The 12442-nt window shown below is 39.8% G+C and overlaps 1 protein-coding gene across 12 annotated transcripts in view; it reads right to left on the reverse strand.

Annotated features, from left to right (window-relative positions):
• The window catches only part of L3MBTL3 (L3MBTL histone methyl-lysine binding protein 3), a 56643-nt gene that overhangs the window by 10031 nt on the left and 34170 nt on the right, over window positions 1-12442 (reverse strand). For all 12 annotated transcript variants that reach the window (XM_082216092.1, XM_082216090.1, XM_082216094.1 and 9 more), the window contains 5 exons: window positions 12149-12225; window positions 8906-8991; window positions 6919-7029; window positions 5571-5685; window positions 4442-4544 (listed from right to left, as the gene is read on the reverse strand). In XM_082216092.1, coding sequence (XP_082072218.1) covers window positions 4442-4544; window positions 5571-5685; window positions 6919-7029; window positions 8906-8991; window positions 12149-12225 — 492 coding nt within the window. The remainder of the gene's footprint in view (window positions 1-4441; window positions 4545-5570; window positions 5686-6918; window positions 7030-8905; window positions 8992-12148; window positions 12226-12442) is intronic.

Genomic DNA, 12442 nt, shown 5'->3' on the forward strand with positions numbered 1-12442 from the left:
TGCTCTGACAAAGACTGAAAGCCATTTAGAGCTTCCACCTGCATCTCTCCCAGGCTCCACCCCTTTTGGTGAGCACTTAAGATTCTTAAAGGGCCAACCTTCTGGCCTGAAGACACAGCCTCCTGCCCGGTGAGGTACTGGGGGGGACATTTGTTTTTTCAGGCTCAGCGGAAGGCATCTGTGAGAATAAGACATCTGTGAGTCAGGTTCTGGCTCTACAGGCCCTGGAGGTTGTGCTATGGGTTGTTTGTCAGCCTCAGGATCAGTAATCTCCTGATCTGCAGAAGAAAGTTCAGAGTCCTCAACCTGGTCTGACTCCTCAGCCACTGACTGCAGCCTCCAACTGTGCGCCTTGATCACAACTGAACTCTGGGGCCATCATCCTCTACTTAGTTTCAAAAGACAGCATGGAGGGCTCTTTGGCGCATGGGATGAATCACAAGATTCTTCAGATCTCTGCCATTGTATACACTTGTAAAAAAATATAAAAGAATCAAAAAACAAAAGGAAAGGAAAACCATCTCCTTGCTACTGCAATGTTAGAAAATAGGGAAACTAATATATAATTTTGGAGTAAAACCTTAGCACCTTAAAAATCAATGGGAGCTGTGATGTCATTCAATCCACAACTACAATGAAAGCATTTTGCCCAAGTTTGTCCTTCTTTGCTCACGATGTTTTAAAACAACCAGCAAGTTGTACAGGAACTATACAAACAACAAATAAAGCATTTAACTAAAAATGTATGAATTAAAAAGCACACAATTTATTCACAGGAGACACCAGGCAAGCTAATCTTCCTGCCTTTAAACCAGGAAAGATTCAAATAAATGAAGCTTTTTCTCAGGAAGCGGTAAATTTATCTGTACATTGCTCAATTTCAATAATCAATTTATTGACTATGACCGCGCAGTCAAAATCTGATTTAAAAATTTAGAAATGCAAATGAAGTTCAGTATTGCATTTGAAAGAAAAATGGAGATGATCCAGTCCCATACAACACACATGGTTAATGGAGATTTTAAAACAAACAAAAGACAACTAAAAATATAAAACCAAATTACACTGTAGGAGGAACTGAGGCATAACTCATGTCTTTTAAGACAGGTTCTGTATCCAATTTTAGGAAATAACTTTCATTTATAAGTGAATGCTTTAGATTTACAGTTCTTAAAACAGGACTACTACGTTAGCACTGTATTATGCAGATGGCTTATTTTGGAACTCAGCACCAAATGAAGTTGATTTGTCTTGGTTTCCATTTTGGTTTTTTAATAAAGCAAAGTAAAAAGAGACTTTCACATGAGCAGTACAAGCTCAGTTTGAGAAATATACAAGTAGGCTTGTTCTCTCTCTTCCTTTGTAAACGAATTCCCTTCTCCATTTCTGGGTTGCCATAACCATGTTCAACTATGACAAACTATGGTTTAGCACAAACTAGGTGTCTTGGTAAACTCTGAATGCAGGAGTTAATCATGACAGCCCCCATAGCCACACCCCCAAACCCTAAATCCATAGCCCCTCAAAGGAGAATCCAAACTGATGTCAAAAAAGGTAGCTGTGCAAGGAATGTTTACTACAGAAATGAAGGAATAATGTCTAGTCTTTCAAGAAGGACTCCAGTCCTATATATAGTTACCTGAGTGTAAGGTCCATTAAACTTAGGGGTGCTGACTTCTGAATGAATAAGTTAAACTTGCAAAACACATTAAGCATCAACAAAAGATATTCAGCCAGCTAAAGCCTCTTTGTCTCTTCAGTCACTCACCTGAGCCAGGAGACACCATCAATTACCCTGGTACTCCAGCAAATGATGTCATCACTTCTGCTCTGGAAAGAGCAGAAGGGCTGCATTCGCCCAAGTTTCCCTTCCACTACACCACTGAAGCTTGGAAGTTGCCATTAACCATAGTTGTTCAGTTCAGATGTCATTAAAAACTAACAGTAACTTGGAGATGGAGGAAGAAGAAACACAAGAAAGGAGGAGGAGGAAGAGGGACTGCATGAGCTTGCAGCATGTTTCGCCATCCTCTAAACCACTGTGTTGGTGTTTTAAATCAATTCGTAAATCCTCCCAAGCAGCACAGCCTCCAGGTCTCCATTTAACAAGCCAACCATAAATCATCAAAAATTAATCATGTTATACCCTACATTGGGTTGTTGACACCAGAACAAAATGGTATACAATATCCCCTTCAAATGAATACACAGCTTAAAAAACAATTGGAAGAAAAAGAAATTATATGATTCACTTGACATCCTCTTTACTGAGGAATTGTGAAGGCTTTAATTTTTAAAAAGCACTAGACAGATCAGAAGTATGTCTAACAGCATAGTAAATCCCACGTTGTATTGAAATGAAAACAGTGATATATCAAAGCAACAGAAAAACTGCATTTCTGTAATCAACAGTGTTTTTGTGAACTCTGTTGATAGACAAGAGAAGGAGCCCACATCTTTACAATCAATGACTACAAGTGACATTTCCACTAGAAAAATAAGAGAATGAATCACATAGTGATTAATCTTTCCAGCGGGTGGACGGGAGACTGTGTTTGCATGTGGGCTTAAATACTCAGAGCATAGTCAATCTAAATAGTCACACAATTTGAGGGGGTTTTTTTTTACAAACAAGAGAGTGAAGAAAGGGAAAGTAGGATTATAGTGTTGGGGTGGGGGGAAGTTATGCAGGACAGCTCTTTGCCCCCCCCCCTCCTAGGGCTTCTGAGGTTATGCAGATTTTCACACTCTTCCACAACCAGGTGAGTTATACAGGAATCTTAAAATCAATTCTACGTTGGCTGACCTTTGTATTATAAGGTATACTTTGTAAGACATTCAATACACAATTCCTCACATAAACACACCAGACACTCCCATTTGTATGCAAGCCCAAACACTTTCCTGCAAAGCAGAACCCCTAAAGCCCTTTTTAACATCTACATTTTAAAAGGTGCTCATTTTAACCCTGCCATAATTAATCACCGCAGGTTTCATCCAGCTCAAGCAAAACACTTATCAGAAAATGGCCAATCTGCCTGCTCTCAGACACATGCTCTGACAGCATAAATGCACCTTGTCATAAAAAATTCAAAAGTACATTTTCAGCGCTGAGATGAAAGAACCCACGGAATAAAGCCTGACGTAGATAATTATATCCATTTTATATTGTCCTTTTAATTCAAGTGGACAGTGGGACACAATCTGAGGATTCTAGGATGACTTGGATTCAGAAACCTGAAGGCTCCTGCTATTTTCCCCCCTGAGTGCTTATTGAACTAAATGTCCCATTAATTTTAATATAGTTGAATTTGTACTCAAACTGAATTGTAAGACTGCAGTAGCAGCAAATACAAGTTATAACTGAATTAGTTTTCTTTCTCCTTAGCATTATGTAGTAACAAATATAGTACATATTTGTGCTGACCTGCTTTATATTGATGCTTTTCATCTTCAACCAGATATCTATGTATATATGCTATATTATGTATATATGTACGCATGTACAAACAAGTCCCCCTACCGCAAATAGTTGCTCCAATTCATGGAGGGCAATGGGCACAGCAATGGGGCAGAGGCAGGGGGAGGGGGTAGTCCCGTCTCCACTTCTCCTATCTCACTCATTGAACACACATTGACAAATGCCTGAAGAAACGGCAGGGGGAGAAACTAATAATATATTTTATCTGTTTTCCAATTATTTTGAGTGGTGCTTAGATCAGAAATTCTGAAACACGCATTTCTAAACAAAATAAAAAAATTCCTTCCAGTAGCATACTACAAGGAGTGAGTCTCTGTGACAACGAAGAACAAGAGTGTTGATTTCTAGATTAAGCAGAAGGAGTAGTACTTGGCACAAAGGGGTACATTCCACAGATGGGTATATTAACCAAGTTAGCATTTAACTATTTCTATCTAGCTGACAGTAGTGACAAAACAACATGTTTTTACTTCAATAGAGGCTATCAGGCGCACTTAGATACCCAAAGACGAAACACTGATGTGCTCACCAATTGCACAAACCTGTGAAAACTACTCTGTAAATATAGGCTACATTGTTTGTGTGCGTATAAAGATATAAACACACACACAACACACACACACACACACACAGAGAGAGAGAGAGAGAGAGAGAGAGAGAGAGAACCCAGCAAGAACTATATCACACAACTGAGCTTTAAACCAGAACATACCAATGAAGTTCCAAACCTTTCCATGTTCATTCCAAAGAGGTAACCTGAATTCCTGTTTTCTTCCTCTAGTCCACATCTTCTTTTTCACAAACAGCAATTAAGGCTGCAATTCTATACCCCATTTCCTGGGTGTAAGTTTTATTGAACTTCATGGAACTTTCCTCTGAGATGTGTGTATAAGCTTGTGTTAGAAATCAAGTATGTGCAGATTCTAATTGGACATCCAAGTTTAGCTATTTCACACATACCTGTGGTGGCCCGTATGTCTGGCTCTTTTTATGTGTCCAACTCCTTTGCAGCCTGCTGTAGGACATCCTCCTTGTTCTAAAGCTTCTACCAATTCCAAAGGACCTATACAAATAATATGGGAGGTAAGATGCAAGGCATTTGTAAGAATGGAAGTTATGTCTCACGTTTAGGCAAACTCTAGTGAACATCTGTTTAAGATGCTGAAGACCAACAAGTACAAATTACCAAGATAGAATATTTAAACCTTACTAAAATCTCCTGCAACCATTTCATTATCTTGTTAGTCAAAAACTGACAAGTATTTTGTTCTTTAATAAATTATGACTCGATTGTATGAATATTGAATCAAACAATGATTTATGTTATTCTGCACATAAATATTCCTGCACTCAGGATATAGATGCAATTTCTTTCACAAGCTATTAAAAATTTATTTCTTCTATTTTGTTTTTGAAAATTTAACTCCTCCTGCAAAAAATGAACACCCTCTTCCGCCCAGAAAATTTTTGTCAATAAGGAAACTACAAATTAAGAGGTTAATTTATCAATTGTTTCCAAGAGCAAGCATTATTCTCAACTGATCCTCCAAGTATTCACTTCTAACTACAATTCTTTGATTCTATAAACTATTACAGCAGTAACTGACTTGGCTCTAATATGCCACATCACTTTTTCTAAGTCAATCACATACTTTAGAAATATTTCTTCAGAATCTAGAGGATGTTTTAAAAGCATTCATATACTGGTTTCTATTTTTTACAGTGAAATAATAGGGATGCAACATTTAATCAACAAAAGGGTTAGATCAATTGATTAAGCACATGAAGGCATAACAAAGGTTTTTAAAAACAAAAACAAAAACTGTTCATCCTTTGTTCAGAATGTGAATTTATAAAGAGCTATAATTTTGCCATGATCTGGAGTAACGTGAATTCATATTTAATATCAAGTCAGAAATTAAGAATATCACTATTTCCCAGTCTCCAGTACCAAGGTTATTTGCTTCAAAGATACTGGGTTTGTTATGTATACTAGACTTATTCAGTATTACAGAGGTGGCATCAAACAAAGGGCAGGTATTCAATATCCTTTCTTTAAACTTCTACTATATCTTATAGAACATCTCACTAAGTGGGGGCTGAAGAGGATGTCCAGTTTTCCCACACCAGCCAGCAGGATGGATATCAGGGCTATCTGCATCGATCCAATAATCATAAACACTATCCCAGCCATCAAAGTGGACCTAGAACACAAAGGAATATTACATTTCAAACTTAAGCAAAGTTCTATTCCCATGCAATCTCCAAGAGTGCTTGGCTTTCATTAGAGAACATAATGGTTAAGAGAATCCATTTGTTCAAATTTCAGGCATTATGTATTGGACAAGGGTGTGTGGGAGAAAAAGTTCGTCAAGTAATTCAGAATTATCTACCAGGCTCTCGTCTTACAAATTACAACAGCTTTTGCATTTACTGAGATAAGAAATAGACCACAATGACAACTAGTTTATTAAAGTGTTGATGCATGAGCTTAACAATTTCTTTAGTACAGAATGGTCCTCAGTATGAGTCTATGTGAGGCCAGAATAACTTGTGATGCATCAAGTTAAACATAGCTCACTGACCACACAGTGAAGTTTCTCCAGTGCTTTTGACAGATCCTATTGTTGCAGTCACAGGCATACAATAAAAATAGGGCACTGAGCCCCTGATGGACCGCCACAATTTTTGCCCCACCCACATCCCCCTGAAATTCCCCTGCCCCAAACACACCAGTTATACTGTTACTATGCAGTAAGTAATAATGATGATGATGATGATAAAAAGGTTAAGTACTATCTAGAACAGGATGAAAGTTTTGAGGACTTAAGCTTGCATTATTTGAGGCATCTAGTTCTGGTTTTCTAAAATTATTCCTCATCCTGCAAGCCATAAGTGATACCAAACACTAGATATGCAAGAAAGTAGTTCCGAAAAACAACCAGCAGATAAAAGCGCTGTTAACAAGTCATGGAGTTTAAAATACGCACGGTAGTAAAAATGCTTTAAATGTTTTCTTTCCTTGCTAGTTTCATTTTTATATTATATCTAAGAGGAAATGAATGGGGGTCTGAAGGACTAGCATCGTACAAGATGAAATAGGATATGACTGAACGTATACCTTTATTTCAATACTTTTTGGACACAATGTACCAAACAATACATTTCAGGTGGAATTTGCAGTAAAATGACTGGAGATTAGTGCTCAACTCAGCCGGAACTAAAGCCTCATGTGTGATTATGGAACTGCTGGGTTTGCAGGCTTCTTCATTCACTTTAATTGAAGGAAATCATTTCTATGCCTGTGGATGTTTGTTCTCCCTTCTATGGGAGTGAATGGAGAAGCCATGTGGGACAGTGTGTGTAACATGATACCACCACTCAGAAGGGATTGTTCAATACAGTAATTATAAAATATATTTAAAAGTATGAATTACTTTAATTCTGTGGTCATCAGTATCTACCACGGTTGCGACCCTGATTAGTACAGGATTTCTCTTGTCAACTACTTCAAGTTTCATATTCTTCTGGAATCCATGAGAAGGTTTCTACAACAAAGAAGAGATTGAGAAGAAGAAGAAGAAGAAGAGTTTGGATTTGATATCCCGCCTTTCACTCCCTTTAAGGAGTCTCAAAGAGGCTAACATTCTCCTTTCCCTTCCTCCCCCACAACAAACACTCTGTGAGGTGAGTGGGGCTGAGAGACTTCAGAGAAGTGTGACTGGCCCAAGGTCACCCAGCAGCTGCATGTGGAGGAGCGGAGACGCAAACCCGGTTCCCCAGATTACATGACTACCGCTCTTAACCACTACACCACACTGAGCTGCTTATTATTTATATCCTTCTTTTCTATTAAAAATAACCAAAAGAAAATAAATATAAAAGATTTTTTTTAAAAAAACACATTAATCAGATTTGTTACAGCTGCTCCCATAGTTTACAATGAATAATTGATGTCAATTAAACTAAAAATTTAAAACAGCATATGCACTTACTTAAACTGGCATTCACAGCTTTAAAAAAAAACCTTTGTTAATGACGTTGTGTTGTATGCAATTGTGTCCTTCCACTGCTGAAAAGCTCTTTGGTCCAGCTGAGACTTTTATGAGTGGGAAGTGGGAGGAAATGGTTGTTGCAAATTTCCCTTTTCCTATGTCCAGCCCTTTTAATACTGTTGAAATGCTTTGATGGGATTTCAATCTACACTTCCCACATCTACCTCTAGTGGGAGAAATTATTTAGCTTCTTCATTATACAGTAGGGTGGAGAAAGAAAAGACATACCCAATAAACGTTTGCCAGAGCATTTTGCCTTGACAGCTACAAAATAGCAATATTATTATTTTGATATGCATGTTGATTGCAAGCTGAAAAGCCAATATACTATTATATGCTACTTTGTTTATAGCTCAGTTTTAAACGTGTTTGCCGTCTGCTTTGTTGTTACTGTGGCTGCCTGCTTTACTATTCTTTCATTATTTTCATATTTTGCTATGACTTACTGGCCCAGACACCAGCAGAATATCTTAAGACTGTCCCAAAAGGTAGACTTTGTGGCTTCATGATCATGCCAATTTCTCTCTCTGTTACCCTGATTTACTTAGCTGTTGTTTTTGTATACCTGCTGAACTGAAACTTGCCTCCAAAGCTGAAACATTGGTAGCTTTTAAACCATTAAGGTTATATGTTTATATATAACACCTAAGCTAAATAATTTTATAAAACAATGAATGGTGTGGATAGAAGGAAAGTTTTCTTCCTGTCTCAAAAAACTACAAGTGAGGGTCACCAACAAAACTGACTGCCAGCAGAATCTGAATAGAAAAAGGAAGGAATTATTCATATACTGCACAGTGAATTAATAGAATTTATGGCTAATTATAGAATCAGTCTCTTCTTTCTTAAAACTGCCAGCAAGCAGGAGCTGGCTGGACTAGGGACCCTCGCTTGCAATTTGTGTTTGAGAGGGGGAAGGAAGCTTTGGGGCAAATGAGCTTTTCCCCGAACGCAAACTACAGCTATGCATGCTCACAATATGGATTAGGATTCCGCGCAATGGTGCCACACTCTGGATTTCCCCTCTCCACTCTGGCAATTTATGGAGGAAAAAACACTCACACAAGTGTAGAGTTTGGGCCCGAGGTAGTGGTGGTCACTAATTTATAGGCATTTATTTATTTACTATTTGATGATTCTCCTTTCTCCTGGAGCCCCTGCCCTGCCGGTTCTCCAAAGCAGATTTTCAAGGGGCACAAGGGAGCTGAGGGAAAAGGAAGTATCACTGGAAGTCCCCTCTCTTCTTTCCTATACTGTCACATGAGCAGAACTCCTCCCAGGAGAAGCTTCTACCAGTAGAAGCCACGAAGCATAGGAACAGCCATGAAGCATGAGATAGGCATATGAGAACACTGCACATTTTTCTTACCACTTTAAAAGCCCTGGCAGGTGCTGGTAAAGAACTAGTTTCTTCCAAATATTTCTCCCAAGAAAAATGCTTGGCATGTGGATAGTCTGGAAAATAAATGATGATACAAGATGTAATTATGTCACGCAACACAGAGTTAGGATGTTTTTCAGGACTTGTTAGGTTTAAAGAAGCAACAGAAGAATAAATAAATATGCTTGCACTCCTTCTGCCATCCTGCAATGCAAAATATGAATAATGGGACTTGTCAGCCTCCCTGTGGACAGAGACCCAAGCTCCCGAAGCCACCTCTCTCATGTCTGACCTTGAGAAGACCCACATCTATTTTTCATATTATTTCACTCCTTCTGACTAGTTTTCAGAGGATGTGTAGGTTTTACTCTAATCTGTGTTGTCATACAGTTAAAACACAACATCATCAAAGAGAAGCTCCTGAACTTTAAAAATGATTAAAAGGTTATGGTAGAAGTAAGCCTCTGGCGGCCCTCAGTAACAATTATTTTAAGGATTCTGAGCAGATCAGAGTCCTGCAGTTATGAATAAGTAAATGAACATTTAATCCTCACATGATCCCAGTCACCTTTCTCCTCTGCACATTTTCTAATCCTACTTTTGCTTGTTCCTCGGTTGTTCTCCTAACAACTATATGCATAAGGCCACCTATTTACCTGTCTGTGTGCTTCTCCCACACACCATATTCATTGGGACTATCTCTTCATATTTTCCCTGTTCTTTTTCAACTACATCATTTCCAGTGTTTACACATTCACTTCCTTCAATACCCTTCCTTTTCTGCATTATTTCCTTCAGCCTTCATTTGCCTTCTTGCCTCTTCTTTCCCTACCCCCTTCTTCTTTCCTTGGCCCTCTGCTGCTTCGTGCCACTTCCTCTTCCAGAGGTGAGCCCCTTTTTCTTGAGTGGGCACTAGGACACCACCAAGTGGTTGCCATCTTCCAATTGCTTGAGACAGGACAAAAGTAATTACGCCAAAGAATCTCTTGAGTCACCACTCCCTTAAAGTGGCTGTTTGGCAGTTACCGTATTTTCCGCTCCATAGGGCACACCGGACCATAGGGCGCACCTAGTTTTTAGGGGGGGAAATAAAGGGGGGAAATTATTTTTTTCCCCCAGCCCCAAAGAGCAAAGAAGCCAATCTAGCCAGCGGGATCAATCCCGCTGGCTGTCTTGGCTTCCTCTTTAGCCACGCACAACCTCTCCAGCCGGGAGAGGCTGTGCGCGGCTTCGTTTTTAGCCGCGGGGCTGGGGAAGCAGAAACAGGTCCGGGAGCGGAGGCAAGGTTGTGCAGCCCTGCCACCACTCCCGGAGCTTGTGGGCTGGGGGAGCGCTCCAAAGGTTTGCGGACAGCTGCCTGAAGCCCGGGGAGCGCAGTGGGAGTTGACACTGCACTCCCCAGGCTTCGGGCTGCAGGCTGCTATCCGCAAGCCTTCAGAGCCCGGTGGAAACTCCTGCCGTGCTCCGAAGGCTTGCGGATAGCTGCCCGAATCCTGGAGAGCGAGAGGGGTCAGTGCGCACCGACCCCTCTCGCTCTCCAGGCTTCAGCGAAAGCCTGCATTCGCTCCATAGGACGCACACACATTTCCCCTTCATTTTTAGAGGGGGAAAAGTGCATCCTATAGAGCGAAAAATACGGTACTCATGTTACTGTAAACACAGGCTTCAAAAACGGTTTGAAACCTAACACACTGCGTCGACCGGCTTCAACTTTTGTCATGTCAGGGCTGCCCAGCATCAGCTCCCCACTCCTTCTACATGTGATTGAACATCCCAAAAAGGACTTCAGTGACATCAGAATAGTTCGTTCAGTCAAGACAGTGGCTTCATTACAACTATAGATTTAAAAATAAGAGAACTCCACTTATTAGAATCTCAGGTATATAATAGACTAGAATTATTAGAATACATAAAGAACCAAAAGTGACAAAATTCTGCTGTGACTCTGAGCATCTAAGCATCGAAAACTAAAAGGCCTGTGCATTCCAGCTCTTAACGTTTTACTGAGTCAAGTACTAATCTGAACCTTTAGGAGTTACACATCAGCTTTAAATGCAGATAGTCCCCTGCCTAGCCAGTAATATCTTAGCAAAGCTGCTTTTTAGACAAAATTTCCACTAACACTGTAAATGCAGAATATAGCTTCATACTGGCCACTATCATGAGGAAAAATATTGTCACTGTGGGAAAGCCAATTTGAGTTTTCTCTGTTTATAAAATGCATACTGTTAAAAGGTAACAGCTTACAAAGCATTACTTTTCCAAGTGACTCATAATATGGTAGTGAATTACACCATCACTCTGTATGGGCTATTTTACAAAACTCTCTACTAGCAAGCTACAATTACATCATTGCAGGTTCAATATTTATAGTACATTTAAGAGGATTTTCATGCTCTAATTTCATAGCTCCAAGGTATTATTCATGATTTCCACAGTTTATTGATTCTCATCTGCTAGTTATTACCGTTTTCTGTAACACATTTTCTCTTTTGCATGGTAGTCTTTTCACTTTATTCACATAATGGCTTACATGAGCTCCCTATTCTGTTAAAATTCAGCAGAGTTAAGGGTTGTAGTCAATGGTAGCTCAGCAGTAGAGCATCTGATTTGCATGCAGAAGATCCTGGCCTCAGTCTCCAGCTTCTCCACCCAGTCACGTCTAAACAATACAGTTGTACCTCAGAAGTCGAACGGCATCCGTTCCAGAAGTCCATTCGACTTCCAAAACGTTTGGAAGCTGTACCGGACATTCAGGTTCCAAAGAACGTTTGCAAACCAGAAAAGTCACTTCCGGGTTTGCAGCATTCGGGAGCCAAAGCATACAAGTACCAAGGCGTTTGGCTTCCAAGGAACGACTGTGCTGAGCTAGATGGACCAATACGCTTACTCAATATAAGGCAGCTGCCCGCTATGTCCCTAAGTTGCTATTGGAAGAAAGGCAAGAATCAGGTGCCCTGATTTGTGTGAGTTGAAGCACTATCTGTCATACATAACAAAGCCACTTCTGGATGTACCTCTAAAATCTTAAGTACTTTAAGGATGATCAGGATTTCACCTTTTCCAGCGTACATAATATTTTGGCATACATTTTTATTCTCTCCCTTCTCCCATTATTGTCCCTGCAAGCTCACTTTTAAAGTGAGAGGATTTTTACTCTAAGTAATCCCACATTACAATTTCTAGTCTTGTGAAATAAAGTTGTGCACAGACGTGCTCTTTCATACAGACCTCGAGGGGTTACAAGGGTCTTTCTGTGCTCTTTACACCAGCCAACTGGATGAATATGTGGACTAGCCGCTTCACACCTACGGGAGAAATGTTGATTTAGTTAGATTTCATTTCTATAAATGTCTTAAACAGCTTCCTAGGGTCTGTCTAAAGCAGCTTATGGTCAACAGAGATCTGGGCTGCCTGTAAACAAAAATGCTAGACAAGCTCCGGAGCTCCAAGAAACAGCCTCTCAAAGGAATTTTGTCTGAGCACATTAATTTCTGGCCTAAAAATTTCAGCTAAAGAACTGGT

This window comes from Podarcis vaucheri (genome assembly GCF_965113315.1).
Source record: "Podarcis vaucheri genome assembly, chromosome: 3".
NCBI lineage: Eukaryota > Metazoa > Chordata > Lepidosauria > Squamata > Lacertidae > Podarcis > Podarcis vaucheri.